An 18644-nucleotide genomic window follows, 5' to 3' on the forward strand; every position below is an offset into this window, starting at 1 on the left:
CTTTCACATTCTGAAATTATTCTACCAAGAAATATTCCTTGGTCTGCCTGCTTTCTTTTATTCTCTTCTTCCCATCTCTACTCTTCAGAGTTCTCTCTCATATCCCTTTCCCCCACTATTTCTCAGAGATACCCTGTATATAATTCTAACTATAAATACCTTCTGTATCTCTGCTGTTCCCCGGGGTGAATCCCTCTGTCCTCATCCTGCTCCTGCCCTTGGCCAGGGGCTGCTGCAGCGTTTCTATCAGCTGGTGACAGACACCAGCTGGCAGAGCTCCCCCCTGGTGGGGCATTTCTCCTCTGCCTGCTGCTGTCTGCCCAGCAAGTGTGGTTTGGGACAATCTGGGGTTGTGGCAGCTCTTCACAACAGAGGAGGGAGAGGGGACAGAGATGCACCCTTACACCTCTCACCACATGCATCCTATTGCAGTCTTTCACTACTTCCCATGTATCTTCTCACAGCCCCTGCACAGGAGCTCTGATTGTAATTATCTGTATTTACTTAGACAGATATCTCTATTTATTTAGCCATTTGCTAGGCTCTGTGTGTTTGCTACAGTAGCCTGCTGCTGTATGCAGCCAGATCAGATGCTGCTGCCAAAATGCAGTAACTGTAGAGCTGCACCCCAGACAACTGCTTTGGTCTATTTTTAACTACTGGTAAATATTAGGAAAACTGTCTGAGCCCACAATATTCTCCATTCAGTCTCTTTTGAATGGTTTATGGCATAATTAGCTACAAAAAGGGAATGGGGGAGAGCTGCCTGCATGACCTTTTGTTGTTTTCAGTCTCCAGTATTAATTATTTTCCCTGTTACTCACACAGGATGTTTGATTCCTTCTTGTCATCCCAGCCAAAAGGATAAGATAACCAGAGCAGAGCCTTCTCAGCCCTCCACTGCAGCCCTTACATCTGCTCCTTCCTACCTCAGAACACAGGCATTGTGTATCTCCAACAAAGAAAGCTTTTCTCTGAAGTGTTTGCCAGGGATCTGAGTTAAACAGGCCTTCATCAAACCACACGGTCCTCGGAGAGCTGATCCAGAGAATACCACAGCAGCAGCAGCAGCAGCAGCACTGGAGGGAGGGGGACTGGTGCAGGAGGGCCCTGCTGGGAGGGAGACCACCTTGCCACAGCCAGGCAGGGACAGTCACCTTGCCACAGCCAGGCATCCTGCAGTCACTGATGTGGGCAGGCTGCTCTGAGCTCTTTGGAATGGAGGACTGAGGATACCTGGGCTTTGTTCCAGGTTACTACCTGCAAGGAGGGAAACTGCAGCCAGCATGGATCATCCCAAGGATCTCGCTTGTGTGTTGCTCAGGAAGCTGTGCCGCTGGGTGAAACCCACGGGGAAATCAGTTGGTGTAGGCACAAGTATAAAGAAACAGGATAATGTTAATTGCTTTATTATTCACCTTGATGCAGCCTTGGGAAGGGAAAGAAAGCAGGGAGAAGTAGGAGTCGGGAGAGAGGGAGAAGCTCTAAAGCTGCCAGGGCTGGCGGCCCAGGCTCTGTGGTGTTCAGACTCCTGATATTCGACGTGAGGATGAAGGTCCCTTCCTCATCTAACACTGCCTCAGCTGGCAGCAGCAAAGGCAAACAAGGTGACTTTGGTAAGAGTTCCACGGATTTATTTAAAAAACTTTAGTTGCCATTTTTAGCTCAGTAAGGAGAACATAATCAAGCACGTTTTCCCTGAAACACAAGTTGGAGTACAGACCTGTAACATCACTTTTTTTACTGGTCATGCATCCACAAGCTGTAGCCAGGACTCCTGGGGAACCTGGAACATGTAGGCAGAGTCTGTGGTGTGTGAGATGGGAAACACCCTGTTGGGAGTCAGGAGAAATGATTCCACTCTACTTCCCTGTGACTGTTTCTTCCCTGGTGAGGCTGCTGTGCTGCCTTCAGATGCTCTGACTCAATTAAAAACCTCTGCTGTCAATGACTAAGGCTGTGCTTTGAGCAGGAACTGCATGCGTTACAACAAGCAGCAAGGAGAAAAACACAAGTCATTTCCCAACTACAGCAGAACTGGAAAACATGCAAAATAGAACAGTATTTTCTTAGTTTTACAATTCCCTAAAGGTTATTTTTGAAAAGGATCCATGCAACTGAGAGGCACTAACCCTGTGTCCCCACTGTGCCACATCAACTGCGCTTTTTAGTCACCGACGGCATTTTCACAAACTTTTTCCATTCTCTGTCACACAACTGATTCCCTTCTGTGAACAAAAGTCTTTAATGTTAGAACTCGATGTGCAGTTTGAATTATCAGCATTTTCCTTACCATCCCACAGCAGAGGCCAGGGCTCCAGCACAGCAAGTCTCACGCAAACATGGAGAGAAACCTGTTGGTAACCTATGCACTGCACAAAGAGCTGGCCAGGGAGATCCCTTGGACTTGTTGTTTGGTGGGCTGGGACGGGCTGGTGCTGGGAAAGCTGAAGGACATGAAATGTGCAGCAATGGAGAGCAGGGGTGAGTACAGTGCAGTGGAGCTTTAGAAACTGCATGGACAGCAGGGAAGGACAGGATTTGGAGGAATTGTAATGGAAAAAATAAACCCCCGTGGCAAAATTAAGCTGACAGCGGAAGGTGCCCAGAGATTCATGATGATTCTCTGTGTGGACACTTGAGGATGTAATGTCTTGAGAAACCAGGGAAGGAACAAATAGAGACAATTCAGCAGGACAAAATGCTTTTTGCTGTCCTCATTCTGTGTCAAGGAGGCATAAGGGCAGGGGCAATGTGGGTTGGGATAGCGCTGGCAAAGCCAGCAGCCATCGGAGGCCTGCAGGACCCACGTCTGTCCTGTCCCTGGGGACACAGGTCTGACTCTCCCTGGGGACAGGGAGAGTCAGGTCTTTCCTGTCCCATGGCAGGCTGTGAGATGCAGAGCTGCCCCAGCTGAGCTCAGTGCCACCACTGCTAGTACTTGGTGCTACTCAGCACAACCACAAATCCTGCTGGGAATCACAGGGCCAACACACTTCGGCTGCCACTAGAAAATGAAAACAAGGGCTGGGGACAGGAAAAACCGAAGAACACACACTTTTTAATAGAGCATATGTTGTGACTTGAAGGCTTTTAAGAGCTACATTCTGGGCTGGCCTAGGGGAGGCCTTCCAACACCAACGGATCCAATGATCCAGAACACTGACCTTCATGGATTTTGGGAGAGGGTTTAGGGCTATTTGTGATCCCAAATCCTTCATCCGGCAAAGCAGTGCCGTGGCCGGGCAGGCACCCAACCCCTTCCCTATCGTACGCGGCACGCAGGACCTCGACGGGAGAACCGGTGGCGGGAGGCCGCGGGAACAGGGGCGCTTTCCCCCGACGGGAGAGCTGGCGGCGGGTGGCGGGAAGCTGCGGGAACAGGGGCGCTTTTCCCAAAGGGGAAAGCTGGGGGCGGGTGGCGGGAAGCTGCGGGAAGAGGGGCGCTTTTCCCAAAGGAGAAAGCTGGCGGCGGGTGGCGGGAAGCCGCGGGACCGTCGGCGCTCCCACGCACGCACGCGGGCGGCGGTTGGCGGGAGCGCTCGTGCCGTGCCGCACGCACCGCGGGCGGGACGGAGGGCGGGGACCAGCGGCGGCCCCGCCCCCCGCGCGGGCATTCCCGGCCGCCCCCAACCCCGACCTTTCCCCCAGTTTCCAGCGCGCGCTTCCCCGCCCCTGTCGGCCCCGCCCCCGCCCCGCCTTCCCGCCGGCCGTGCCCACGCGCCGCCCTTCCCGCCGGCACGCCGCGATCACGCCGCCCGCCGCCTCTTATTGGCCGGGCGCGGGCCGCGGCGGGCGCTGATTGGCCGGGGCCGTCCCCCCCGCGCTGTTTGGCGCAGGCTGCGCTAGGAGCGCTCCCCCAGCGCGCGGCCGCGCCGCTCCCGGCGGGCGGGACCGGGAGGAGGCGGCGCTGCCGGGTGCCGCTCCCGCCGCTGTGTGCGCGCCGCTGCCGCTCCCGCCGCTGCCACTGCCCGGGAGCACCGCTGCCAACGCCGCCCGCCCGAGCCGCGCCATGCACGGCTCGCCCAGCTCGGACATGGGAGATGCGCCCGCGGTGAGCACCGGGCGCGCGGAGAGAGGGAGGGAAGCGGGGGCAGTGGGGATAGCCAGCGCCAGTGCAGCCCGGGCACGTGCTCGGTGGCGGGCAGAGTGCGGGGACCGTCCCCGCCTCGGCCGGGACCGCTACTCAACCGGTGGGGAGCGGCTCGGTCGGGCAGCGGGTACGGGGCGGCTGTGCCAGGGCAGAGCCCTCAGGAGGGGGTGTTGCTCCGGTCACCTGCAGGAAAGGGGGGCGGCCCTCCCTCAGCGACCGTGCGGGGGCGGCCGTGGGGTGGGAGCTGCCCTCCGCCCCCTTCTCCTCCTCCTTCTTCCTTTCGCGCCATCCTCCTTTCGGTGGCACCGCCCGGCCGCGGGCGGCCGCCGTGGGGCGGGGAGCGGGTGGTGGCCCCTGCGGGTGAGGGGAGGCGCTGCCCTGCGGTGGGACCCGCGCTGGCCACACGGCACTGCCCGCCCGCTGCCCCTCAGCCCGCACAGCCCGCAGCATGGGGTCCTGCCCGGGAGCGACCCGCACCGCCCGTATCTCCCTGCCCGCCCACCATGCTCCCTGCCCGTGCCCCATCCTTCCTGCCAGCGACCCGCCCTGCCCGTGCCCATCCTGCCCGCAGCCCGCCCTCCCGCTCGTCCCTGCCCGTGCCCATCCTGCCCGCACCCGCGCACGTCGTTCCCTGCGGGGTGATGTGAGGACAGGCGCTCGGCGCGGTTGCCCATTTCCCTGGCAGCAGCCGGGAAGCCCGCGCTGCAGCGCTCGTCTGCAGAAAGAGCTTTTTTTGTGAGGGTGTTTTTTTTTTTTTTGATTTCGGGGTGTTTTTTGAGGAAGCGAGACACTTTTTTTTTTTATGTTTCTTTAGGGAAAGCTGCTTTCCTGAAACGTAGGGTTGGAAAATATAAGCCTGTGGGCTTGGCTGCTTGCAGGCGCGCTTGGAGGAACGCTGGCAGTGTCTGCTCAGTGCAGAGCCTCGCCTGGCGTGGCCCCGTGTGACGGGCGATTGAGGTCCAGGCTTGCAGCCACACATCGTGTTTTCCTCTCAGTGTTTTTCAGTGGAAATTCTTAGAAGTCTCTCTCCAACGTGTTAATTGCTTTTACCCCTTCCAGCCCCTAAATCATGGCATCTCCATGCCTGGTACCTAAGGTTTTATGTGAAAGTCCTCTGTGAGTGCAGTACCAATATTTTTGATCCATTATGCTTAGCATGTTTGCCTGCACATCCCTAGGGTGTAAACACAGCTTTACATCTTTGTGACACTGTTGAATAAGGATCATCCCACCTTACTTAACTCAGTAACAAAACCCATTGACTTAGTGTACGTGCTGTCACCCAATGAGCAGAATTCCTTCTAGGGCTTGAGGCCATGCTCATGGTGTGGTGTTCCCTTTAGAGTTAAAACCTTTTTCCTGCAGTACATAAACACTCTGTGTAGCAGCAATGGGCTCAACAGGCTTGGTCCACACTTCTGAATCTCAGCCTTTGGGTTCATTGGTGTGTCTAAAGACTGGAGGAGCCTGGATGCCTAGTTGAGACTGAGCTGGCATGTGAGTAATAACCCATCAGGCTAGCATAGCTTTTGGAGCCACTGCCAGGCACTGTGAGAGCTTTGTGAAGTTTGGATATCCTTGTGCAGAGAAGTCAAGAGTTTTGCATGTGTACACATGCACACACAAATATTCTGTGATGCTTGCAATTGGAAACAAATCAGTATGATTAATTTGTCTTCATTTTACTCAGAGTGCGTTTTAGATCCCTAGCACCTATGTAGCATCAGGCCCTTCTGAAGTACAATGCAAATAGTTCCCACTGTACTTTGAAAACTATTTTCCTTCCATCTTTTCCCCATCTTGGCTTCCCTGTTAAAAATAAGATTAAAAATCTTTTATGATGTGCAGTACTCCCAAGTCAGTGATCATACCTCAAAGCATCTTACCAGCAGCTGAAATTTATCTTCTGAATGTTTCCAGAATGAGATTAGTGCTGAATAGTCTTTTGGGTTCAGGAAACAGCTTTCTCTAAACAAGGTTCAAAGTCAGGATTTTCCTCTTTTATGCTTGTATGCAAGCATGGGATGTGTTTGTTCAGAGCAGTGTCATCCAGGAAAGTAAGCTTGGAAATGTGAGCAACACATTTATCTGGTCTTTTCCTGGAAAATCACATGTCTTTTTTTTTTTTTTTTTTTTTTTTTTAGCAAAGGGAATGTGGAGATGAGCTGCCTGGGGGAGAGTGAGAGATGAGCCAGTTGGTAAAAGTCTTGCCATGGGCATGGGATCTGTTTCAGTTGACCTTGATTGTGAGCAGACAGTGTGTGGGTGGTGCCAGTTTTGTACTCTGACTTGTGCTAACAGCCAGTAATCCGATTGCACCCAGGTTGACATTGTGGACATCTATGAGTCCATCCGTGAACGGCAGCGCCATGACAGCGAAAGGTCCACCTGCAGCACCTTGGAGCAGAACGACATCGAAGCTGTTGAAGCCCTTGTTTGTATGAGCTCCTGGGGGCAAAGATCACAGAAAGGTGACATATTAAAGATAAGGCCCCTCACGCCCTTCTCGGATTCCGGGGATTTCACAATGCATGCCGAGGCTCCAGCTGAATTACCAAAGGACTATCTATCGACACTGGTAAGAAAAGCATGAACACAAAACAAATATGCCACACACACGTGGATGTCACATCCCTGCAATGCTTTAAATTGGCTGGAAAAGACAGAGTTGCTCAGGTGTCCCTTTGCCACAGCCTGTGCTCTGTGTGTGTGCACAGAGTAGTGAGGTGGGCACATTGAGTTCGTGGTTTTTTGCTGTCTCTGGTTTAGCAAATGTCGAGGCTTTTGTTAAATTTAGGTGTGAAAGCCCTTGCTGACAGGTTATTGGATTTGACAGGATGTCGAGGTGGCTGTTGTAGGTTTCTTGGAGCACTTTGAGTAAGAATGGCAGAGTGAGCCTTGGTGATTTGGCATCAACGTATCTGCAGGCACTGTATGAGAAAAGGCCCTTGATGATGTTATGCTTCACTGGTCATTGTAAGAGAAAGTACACGTTGGCATTATGAAATAGGCAATTTAATTAGTTTCTGTACTATGTGTTTGTACATGTAGTCTGTTATTTCTCCAGACATTGGTCTACTCCAGCTGACTAATGTTGGTTGAATCCAATTTTTTTTCTTTTGTTTCAATTTATGTTGCAACAAAAGTAGGTATTAAAAAAAGGCTTGGTGCCATTAGGATTTTACATGGTTAAGGCCCATTTCAACCAGTAGGCTTCTAGTATGCCGTTGCCAGGTAAAGGGGGAATAGTAGAGGAAAGAGGCTGAGATAAGAGCAGCCCGACAAGCAGCTGCCATAATATCTCCTGCTGTTCAGTGCTGACACTGTCTCTTGAGCAGCACGGGAAAGGAGGAAGAAGAGGTGATGCAGGAAGACAGCATAGAGAGAAATGGATGAATAAGAAGAGACAGAGCAGTTTCATTTATCTTTATCTAAAAGGTAGCCATGAAATGATGAAGTAATCATTGAGAAAAGATCTAGGGCTTGCTGGGAGCTTGAAATAGAAAAGTACAGTATTGCTTTCTATTGTTGGTCTGCTTATTCTGCTCATAGCCTCTTACAGCTGTGCCCATTGCTGAGGAGAAAGGAATGAAAGACTTTTTTGTGGTGCAGTGAGTATACTTGCAGTATTGTATGCAGGTTTACAGCTGCCTCATTGCCTCCCTTCTATTAACACACTTCTAAGCTTCATCAGAATGGCCACGAGATAAGGCAATGCAGTGTCCTGATTGGCTAGGATAGAGTTAATTTTATTCCTAGTAGCTGGCACAGTGTTGTGTTTGTGATTTAGAATAGAATAATGGTGGTAACATACTGATGTTCTAGTTGTTGCTGAGCAGTGCTTACCCCACCCAGGTCAAGGATTTTTCAGATTCCCACCAGTGAGGAGGTGCCCAGGAAGCTGGGAAGTAACGTGGCCAGGGCAGGTGATCTGAACTGGCCAGGAGGATATTCCATACCACAGAGTGTCATGCCCAGCATAAAAACTGGGATGATCAGTGATGTTGGAAAGGACCTGGGCATTATTGGTCAGTGGGTGGTGAGCAATTGTACTGTGCACCACTTGTTTCTCTTGGGTTTTATTGCTCTCTCTCTCTTTTGGGTATCTCCCTGTAATAATAATTACAATTGTTGTTATTATATTTTACTTTATTCCAATTATTAACTTGTTCTTGTGTCAACACATGAGTTTTATCTTTTTGATTTTCCTCTATGACAGATCTGACCAGACCGTGCTGAAACAAATTTGTTATCAGGATTCATCTTATTAGTTTATTGGTTGTTGATCACAGTATTGAATTACTTGATATCAGAGTTGTTGTGTTATGTAACAATTTATTTCTTGTGTATCTTCCCCCTAGTGTTATGGTATCATCTCTGGGGGCTGGGCTAAGGTTATCATTTTGTTGTACTTTGTAACACTGGATTATGTGATAGCACAGAACTGCTGCCCTTGAAACTAACCTGGTTTTCATACTCTCAGCCCCTCTGTCATCACCTCTGTACTTGGGGAACCATCTATTAGAAACTGCTAATAGTGACACTGTTTGCCTTTTTGCCTTGGAGAGCCAACCTGTGTAGAAGGCACACACAGTCTTGCCCTTCTTCTCCAGGCATGGGCATTTTGGAAATTTTGAATATCCTTGGGATGCTGAAACCATGGTCCGTGAACGACCAGGAACTGGGAATGTGGTTCAGGTCTTGTTTAGGGTTAAGCAACTGTTTGTGGCTGCTCAGACCCTGGCATTACGCACTGTGACCACTCAGACCCCCCAGCAAGGCATGATGCAGCTGAGCCAGAGGATGAGCTTGTGCCATTATCAGTTTCCTTGTACACAAGAAGAAATGGACACCAAAGTCAGCTCAGTTAGTGAAGGAGGAGGAAGCAGAGCCATCACAAAAACTGGATGGAGGAAGAGACAAAACAAGAGGTAACCACTCAATCCCTGTCCCTGAGGGATGTGAAGAGGTTTCAGCTGCTGTCCAGGTGTGCACATATTCACCTAGCTGTTCCAGTGGGGCTAGTAGCCTGGAATTAGGAGATAGGGAAGTCAAGCAGTTGGGATGACTTCCTAGGGAAGAGAGCATTGACGAGGTGATTTGAAAAATGTCACAAGTGTTCAACCTGTGGAGGCAACTCGGTCAAGTGTGAAGGAAAGGTATCCCTTCAGGAAAGAGGTCACCCAGGCAGGTGGGCTACTGTGGGGTGACATACCTGGTACCTGAGGGAATTAGCTGTACCAGAGGGAGTTTTTTATGACATGAGCAGGGCACAGTCACCCACAGATCCAGATGAAGTCAGTGTGCCCAACCCACATGGCAAAACTTTAAACCATTTGCCATGGACTGATCCAGTTCCAGAACACTTGCAATATATTGGTGGTACCATTGTGGGCAATACAGCAGCAGAAGTTTTTGAGAAAGGGAAGAAAATAGTCCAAATCTCTCTGAAAGCTGCCATTAAACAAAGTAAGGTCCAGGAGCCTCACTCATCCTCCAGGGGGTGGAGGATGAGTGAGTTTCATGGGACTTCATTGCCCTCTGGGATTAACAGTTTTTAAGAATAAAATAGCAAGGTGAGTGTCATCAGATCCCAATGGATTTGATTAACAAAATAACAGATACACTTCTACCAACGAGTAAGAAAAACACAAGCTTTCTTAGGCATTGTGGGGTTTTGGAGAATGCACATTCCAAATTACAGTCTGATTGTCAGCCTTCTCTGTCAAGTGACCCAGAAGAAGAATGATTTCAAATGGGGCCCTCAACAACAGCAAGCCTTTGAACAAATTAAACAGGAGATAATTCATGCAGAAGATTAACTCTGCCCCAGCCCTTGGGCCAGTCCAGGCAGGACAAGACACAAAAAATGTGCTCTACACCGTAGCCAAAGATAATGGCCCTACCTGGAACCTCTGGTAGAAAGCACAGGGGAGAATTGGTCATCCTCTAGGATTTTGGAGTCAGGGGTAGAGAGGATCTGAAGCCCACTATATTCTAGTTGTAAAAGAGATACTGGCAGCTTATAAAGAGGTTCCAGCTGCTTTGGAAGTGATTGGTGCTGAACACAGCTCCCCCTGGCATTCTGATTCCTGATGCTGGGCTGGATGTGCACAAAGGATGGGTCTCCTACACATCCTGTAGCTGATGCTATGTGGAATCAGTGGGTCTTGCTGGTCACACTGGGTGCTCAAATAGGAAGCCTCAGTCCTTGTGATTACTTCCAAGACTCCTGGGATTGGCGAGAGGGCAGACTCCTGGATGCCACCTGATGAGGAGATGAGATTTTACTATTTTATAATGTTACCCCAAAAATGAGAAACAATATGCCCTGTTTGATTCCTGCTGTATTGTGCAGGAAAGCACTGAAGATGGAAAGTGACTGTATGGCGTATCCTACAAAAAATTACAGAAACTGCTGAAGGAGAAGGTGAATTGAATTACTTTGCAGAGGTGAACATTGACTTTGGACACAGCTGAACAAGAAAAACAGCCAATTCTTTATCTTTGTACTGATTCATGGGTGGTGGCAAATGCCCTGTGGTGGTGGTTGCAGTGGTGGAAGCAGAGCAGAGGTAAGCCCATCTGGGCTGCTGCCTTGTGGCAAGATGCTGCTGCCTGGGTGGAGACCCTGGCTGTAAAGCATCACGTGGGTGCTCATGTACCCAAGACTTGGGCCACCAAGGAACATCAAAACAACCAACAGGTGGATCAGGCCTCTAAGACTGAAGTGGCTCAGGTGGATCTGGATTGGCAAGATTCACCAGGGTGAATTATTTATTGCTTGGTGAGCCCATGACATCTGAGGCCATCAGGGAAGAAATGCAATGTGTAGATGGGGTGATGATCAAGGGGTGGACTTGACCATGGACACTCTTGTAGGACTATCCATAGTTGTGAAACATACACTTCAGTTATTCAAGATGAGCAGTTAAATCCTCTGGTGTGGAGGACAATGGCTGAAATATAAATATGGGGACACCTGGCAGATGGACTCTATCAGACTCCCACAAACCCACCAAAGCAAGCACCATATGCTTATGATGGTGGAAGCAACCACTGGATAGCTGGAAACATGTTCTGTGCCCCACGCCACTGCCTGGAACACTGTCCTGAGCCTTGGACAGCAAGTATTAGGGCAGCAGGGCACCCCAGAAAGAATTGAGCCAGACAAGGGGACTCATTTCCAAAACAACCTCACAGATACCTGGGTTGAAGAGATGGCATTGTGTGGGTTTATCACATACCCTATCATGTGCCAGTCTCCAGGCAAATTGAATGATAGAACAGACTGTTACTGAGAGCAGTGGGTGGTGGGACCTTCAAACAATGGGATACACATTTAGCAAAGGCCACCTGGGCAGTCAGCACTAGAGGATCTGCCAGCTGTGCTCAAGCAAAACTTCTGCATAGTGTAGAAGGGGATAAAGTCCCTGTAGTGCGCACAGAAAAGCTTCTGGGGAAAACAATCGGAGTTATTCCTGCTTCAGGCAATGACAGCCCCATCTGTGGGATTGCTTTTGCTCAAGGACCTACCTGGGTGCACTTGGTCGGTAATGTGGGAGGATAGGGAGGTCCAAAGTTTTGTTCCAGGGGATCTGGTTCTGTGTGAGAGCAGCCAGTAATTTGGATTGTATGGTGTTAATTGCCATATGACACTCATGTCATGACTGCTGAGCTGGCTACACACAACGTCGGGGGTATCACAGTAGGAATCACCCAGATTAATGAAGAACAAACTTTGATGAAACTGGAGAAATGCAGCAATGATGGAATCAGAACTAACTTCAGTAGGCAGCAGTCCAACAGAACACACCATCTTTCCTGCCCTGAAGAACTGCTATGAGTTGGAGCCCAAAGCAGTGCATAAATGAGCTCAGCAGATGTTTTAGAGGGATGGCCCACAGAGTAAGGGAATGATACCTGTATCAAAAGACAGGAAAAGTAATGGTGGTTAATTGGGATGTATTGAAAAGTGTGGGCATGATGTAAATGGCATAGAATATCCTGATGGTGCATATTGTCCTGTTTTCAGCTGGGATAGAGTTAGTTTTCATCCTAGTAGCTGGCACAGTACTGCGTTTGGGATTTAAGGTGAGAATTAAATTAATAACACACTGATGTTTTAGAGTAAGCACTGCTCAGCAGCAATTAAACCAAGGACTTCTCAGCGTCTCCTGCTCTGCCAGTGGGGAGGATAAGCCTTGTGAGAGAGCATGGGTAGAATGCTACTGATCAGTCTGGCCAAAGGGATATTCCATGCCATAGAGCGTTGTGTTCAGTGTATAAACTGGGGGGAGCTGGCCAGGAGGGGCTAGTCACTGCTTGGGATCAGGCCAGGTGGGTGGTGAGCAGTTGTACTGTGCATCATTTGTTGCTCTTGAGCTTTATTTTTCTCTCTTTTGATCTGCCTTTTTTATATTTTTGTCATTGTATTTTCCTGTATTTGAATTATTAACTTGTTCTCATCTCAGCCCATAGGTTTTACCTTTTTTTGATTCTCCTTCCCATCCATCTGGGGGTGGAGGATGAGTGAGTTTCATGGGACTTCATTGCCCTCTGGGATTAAACCACAGCAGTATACTTTATTCAGTTTGTCCTAAGAGGCACATTCTGAGATACTGGGAGAGGGCGTGTAATTTTATTTTTCAGAGTAAACACAGGGAAAAACTGTGCTATGGAATGACACTGATGCACACTGGTGTGGGTTTTTTTTGCAGTGCATGACGCCTCCGCACAGCCCTGACTTCGTTGAGATGTCAGCAGCTACGCTCCTGTCCTCACAAGTGACTTACTCCAAACCAAGGACTGTCATGGCAAACACAGCCGCCTGCTCAGTCACGTCGGCCACCGGTGCCTCTCCCACAGCCAAGCCATCTGCTCCCAGCGTGGGGCCACCGTGCAGTCAGAAGCCAGTGATCTCTGAATTCTCTGCTCCTCAGCCCTGCAGGGCCATGGCAACGAGTGTCATACGTCACACAGGTGATAGTTCTGCTTACCATCACATTCCTGCCGTGCAAGAGCAAACAAAGGTAACTTCAGGCTACAGCACTTCCAGAGACTGGTGTGGAGCGGATGACCCAAAACATTCCAGACTGCCACAGGACACGTGGGCTGCGGATGATTTAATCAACAAAACCTCCCCGGCACATCAGCCTTATGCACATGACTCCAGTGATATTGTGACCAATAAAGGGCAGCTACCAGTCCGGCCTGTTTCGCCACAAACCCACTTACCAAAGAGTTGTGAGAATGACTTGCAAAAAAGAGCTACCCCAGTGACACCTGCCCCCGTCCCAAGCCCCCAGGTTCTCTGTCAAATGATCCCTTTAAATGGACAAAGCAGCATGATTAATGCCTATGTCAAGCCTCCAGCTCCAGCACTCTCGACTCCCATGAAGCCCATCTTGCCACAGACAGCCCCGCTCCCCCAGCCTGTGCTCATGGGCCCCTCTGTGCCTCAGGGGACTGTCATGTTGGTTCTCCCACAGCCCGCTGTCACGCAGGCACCGCCGTGCCCGCAGGCCCTGGTGACTGTGGGCAGCACCAAGCTACTGCCCCTCGCCCCTGCTCCCGTGTTCATCGCTTCTGGCCAGACCTGTGCCCCCCAGATGGACTTCTCCAGGCGGAGGAATTACGTGTGCGACTTCCCCGGGTGCAAGAAAACCTATTTCAAGAGTTCCCACCTCAAAGCCCACCTGCGCACCCACACCGGTGCGTGCGAGGGGGCTCTGGCTCGTGCTGGGTGCTGAAGTGCATGGTTTTTACGTGGAGGGGGGTGGGAAAGGGAAGGAGCAGGTGATGGGGAAGCTTTAGCTCATCTCAGGGATGGAAGGAATGTTCATTCTCCATGGACAAGCAAAACAAGATATACTTTGTTCTGAGACCTCAGCTGACCCTGTAGTGTTAGTTGAATTTCAGGCTTTAGTTGGAGTGAAGCTTTGCTGTGTGCCTGTGTTTAGATCTAAGTGGAATCTTGCCATCTGCACTAGATTGAAATGAATTGTGCAAGTCCCTTGTTTTGGAGCATGGGGAAGTCTGGTATAGGCAAAACACAGTACAGGTAGTTGGTCTAATTGTTACATGAGTAAAAGAAAAGAGAAATTCAGAAACTGCTTTTTTTTGTTTCTTTCTTTCTTTCTTTCTTTCTTTTTTTGTTTCCCCAGAGTTTTGTGTAGGCTAAATGGGAATGCATTGAGATTTTGGGCTGCTGTGTTAGGAAGCAGAGCTCCTAAGAGAATGTAACAGTTTATTCAGTTGCAGAAGGGGGATTTTTAGAGGTAAATGAAAATTAATTGTAATTAATACGAAGTGATTTGCTCCATAAATTGGGTCAGTGGGGAAACAGTCTATATGTGTTTTACTTACCTTTTTTCTGCTTCAAGGATCTTGTTAAATTAAAACTAACTTTGAGTTCTCAGGGATTATTTTTGATGTTGAAGGATGGGCATAGTGGGAGATTGGTCTAGAATAGTTCTGTCTATTTTTGGTTTTCCTTGACTTTTCTCCCCTACCTGCTGCTACCCCACAGTCACTGGTTTATTGGATGTCAGCTTGTGTGACGGGATTTGCATTTGTTTGGCAGCTTTTCTTTACAGTTCCTTTGGGGAAAGAGCTTAAGCTCTACATGAAGCTGATAATTCTTGTAAACCATAGTTCAGAGGTAGAATGATGCTTCTGCTCCTAGCTTGAGAGGCTGCTGAATTAAACCTGGTGCTCAGGATAAACAGACTATCAGCAAGTGCATGTGGCTGCTGATCCATAGGGAGCCTGGGTATGTCCCTGTATCATGGTGAAGACATCAATGGCAGGTGGAACACACTGACCCCTCACTAGCCATTTCCCATTACAGGATCAGAAGGAAGAGTAGTTCAGCTATCTTTTATTGCCTTTTCTCTGCACACTGACTAACTAGATCAGACACAGACTTTACTCTCAATACCTGAAGTGAGAACACTCCTTTGGGGCTTCCTTTTCTGTTTGGGCCCCTTCTCTTCTGCTCCAAAGTGTCCCCATAATCTTGGGCCACGTGGTGGATGTTTATCTGGAGCCCTGTGGGAGTCGCAGGCAGTAGTTGCAGTTGTGGTTGTTTAGGACAGGTGGGATGTTCAGCAGTGACCCAGGATGAGCAGCAGCAGATGTGGGCAGCCTTGCTGCCATTCCTGGTCTCTGGGGGCTGGCAGGACAGGCTTTGCTCGAGAGTGCTTGCTGGTGTGTGTTTGTGTGGGACTGGATCGCTGGAGCAGAGGGCCCCGAGGCTCCATTCCAGGCTTCCTGTTTGCCCCGCGGTATTTGTGGATGACATACTGCAGCCAGAGAGACAGGGATGCATGGGGATGGGGGCAGGGGCTTGATTCTAGTTCAGTCAGCAGATAAGGCAGCTTTATGAAGGCTCTAGTTCTTTAAACTGGGATTTTGGACTACTGAAAAACCAGACTTGATTAACGAACACTTAAAGAGAGATACAAGGAAATAAGTAGAAATGATAACTAGTATTTTTCTCTGGAACAGAAGAACTTTAGCTTAATCTTATGTTGACTACACAGACGAGCAGTTCTGTGGAACTCACTGGATTCTGCAAGGCAGATTTTAAGTTAGCCCGTTGATAAGACTGCAGCACAGCTTCCCAAAAGTAACAAACGCTTCCTTTATGTCCTGCAGGAGAAAAACCTTTCAGCTGCAACTGGGAGGGCTGTGACAAGAAGTTTGCCCGCTCGGATGAACTGTCGCGGCACCGCCGGACGCACACGGGCGAGAAGAAGTTCTCCTGCCCGGTGTGCGAGCGCCGCTTCATGCGCAGCGACCACCTGACCAAGCACACCCGCCGCCACATGGCCACCAAGAAGACCCCCAGCTGGCAGACAGAGCTTGGCAAACTCAGCAGAATTGCCACAGCAGAGAAACCCAAGAGCAGCAGCAGCAGCGCTCTGAGTATGCTCATCCCCGTGCCATCGCCCGCCTGCCAGGGCTAGAGTGAGGAAGCGCCTTCTGCAGACTTTCTGGAGATCAGGAAAAGCTCTGATGGCAACAGCAGAAAGGGCAATGGCTTTTGTTTTCCCTGTGTTTGTGTGTACTTTAGTTTCCTGCAGTTTAGGTCCTCTGTTGATAGTGTTATGTGAGAAATCTATCATATTTCCTCATCCCTTCCCTGTTGGTTTTTTTCAGTACTTGGCAATTGCAATCACCAGCACTTCAGGAAAGTAGAACTCCTTGGAAATTATTTTGGCAATAGGTTAAAAAAAGTTGTAATGCTTGCTGTTAATATTTTGATGGACAGTAAAACAGGGTGGTTTTTAATTTTTATAGTACTATTTTCTATACCAAATATATTTTGTATTTGTTCATTTTGGTCTTGTTATGCAGGCAGATTACTTGCATTAGTAGGGCTGTGCTGGATGAGACCCAGAGCTTTGAAATCTCCTTTTCAGTAAACCTAAACCTTTGCATTCAGAGTGTTTTATAAACACTTACCATTTGATAACATACTGGTTGGCTTTCACACTTGCAAATCCTGATCCTGCCATGGGCTAGTGCTCTTACATCCTCCTTGTGCAGGTAGATTGAAGATCAAAGTGAGTCAGCAATTTTTAAAACAAACCAAACCAGAATGACCTTATTTGAGAGTACAAGTGCTGAAATCCTCAACATTTTAGGAATTCATACCCTTTGCAAGTAGAAGCCAATGTGGTTGTTGGTAGAAGCATTCTTGAGTCCACATTCCACTGAAGCAAAGTTTGGAGGAGCCAGACTGCTCTGATGGAAGTAGAAGCACAAACACTGTTTAGAAGTTTTGACACTAAAAATTATGCTTTATTTTTGGCCCTACTAAACCAACATATCAAACTGAAAAATGCAAAAATGGCAAGATAGCCCACGAAAAATTAGTGGGTCTCTCTTTATATTTTTTTGAGTAGAAGAGAAATAAAAAATTAAAGGGTTTTTTTGTATTGTGGATGCTTGTGCACCTTATAGTTCAAGGCTTTCTTTTACCTGTATCAATGCACCAGAGGAAATACTAATTGTGTCTTGAGTTAAGAAATAGCCACCATGTCAACTTGATTGATGATGCTCTTCATGTGGCCTTATCCTTCTCCACAGTACTTTGTATAAAATCACCCTTTTCTATTAAACAATACACTCTCCCTGTTGAATGGATTTTCTTTTACACGAAGTGTAATGATAGTTAAAAATGGAATCCCTGGCTGCAGGAGTGCTGTGTTGTAATAGCATGGTGTGAGTAACAAAATGCCCGTAGCACAGTCGGACTGCTCCATTCCCGAGGTGCAGGAGCAGTGTGTGTGTACTGTAGCAGAGCTGACAGTACAGCAAAGCACCAGGTGTTTTGCTGGGAGACAGCTCCCCCCCTGAGTGAAATATTTCTGGAGTGCTTATTCCTTCTGGACTCTTCTCCTTTCAACCACTCCTGCACTGAAGCTTAGTTGAGCACTGAGGAGGATTGTTCTTCCTATATGCATCAACTGTGGATAACTAGGAATGCACTCTCTCTTTTACTGCTTTGTTCTGAAATCCTGGTCTTGCTTCCCAGGGTGGGCAAAGCATGGATCTCATCTGTGGAGGTGCTGACTTGGCAGAGACCTGTTTCAGTTAAAGCAGATTATGTCATTATTTTTTACACTGAAATCTATAGTTATAATTACCAGTAGTAAGTTTCCAAACTGCACTAAATTGGAGTATTGTGCTAAGTGTTCTGAAGTTTTTGTGCCTGACCTTGTAAAGGCCCACACCCTGTTCAATGACACGTGCTGTAGTCCCACTGACCCCAGTGCCAGTGGGTGTGTGTGGACCTTGCTTTGGACTCTCCAAAGGGCTCAGCTGGAACCTCTTTGCCTGGTGAAGTGGATCCTTGTGTTGTTGCTGTTCTCTGTTGCTACCTAGTTTTCCGAGTTTCTGTGGTGAACAAAGAGATGTTGCTGCTCTTACTTTTTTCTTTTTTTTTTTCTCTCTCAGAAATCTCTTAGAACAAGAAGTCTGGCTTTTGAATGCTGTTTTTGCATGCTTTTAACCAGGGGAAGCATGTCCTGTCTCAGTTTAGTTACCAGTTTAGCTCTTCATTTTTTTACAGACTGACTATTTATGGTGCTCACCTGAGAAAACAATTTGGAAACTCTTGTCATAATTATATAAATTGTCATGTTTTTTGCATTATAGCGTGGGGGGGAAACAGTGGACTTGGAGAATACAGACTTTTAAAAAGTGTGTCATGTATGTGTGTCACGATGTGGAAAAGCAACTGCTCCCTCCTTGTTTGGGTGAGGCTGGCCTGCAGTTCCTGGCAGCCCACTCTGGGATGTGTGGATCGTTCCCTGTGGATGTGTGTGAATAGCTGTGCCTGTGTCTGCTCTGCCTGTTCCTTCCTGCTGTCTAAGGGTTATATATGGATTAAGCATGACTGGCATAGCTGCTGTCTTTGCACTTTACTGCCTGAACTCTACTGTTCAGTCTTTTTATTTTGAGCCTATATTTTACGGAAATGGAACTGCATTTTTGTACGTGTTTTTAACTTTTATTAAATAAAATGTATGTAACGTGA

General features: G+C 48.5%; 1 protein-coding gene across 1 annotated transcript; it reads left to right on the forward strand.

Annotated features, from left to right (window-relative positions):
* Positions 1–3911: 3911 nt before the first annotated feature.
* Positions 3912–18644, forward strand: KLF11 (KLF transcription factor 11). The gene is made up of 4 exons (XM_030236336.2): positions 3912–4054; positions 6417–6671; positions 12814–13807; positions 15755–18644. Exons 1-4 carry the CDS (start codon positions 4013–4015, stop codon positions 16063–16065), a joined length of 1602 nt encoding a protein of 533 aa, XP_030092196.2. The 5' UTR covers positions 3912–4012; the 3' UTR covers positions 16066–18644.

This window comes from Serinus canaria, chromosome 3, assembly GCF_022539315.1.
Source record: "Serinus canaria isolate serCan28SL12 chromosome 3, serCan2020, whole genome shotgun sequence".
Lineage (NCBI taxonomy): Eukaryota > Metazoa > Chordata > Aves > Passeriformes > Fringillidae > Serinus > Serinus canaria.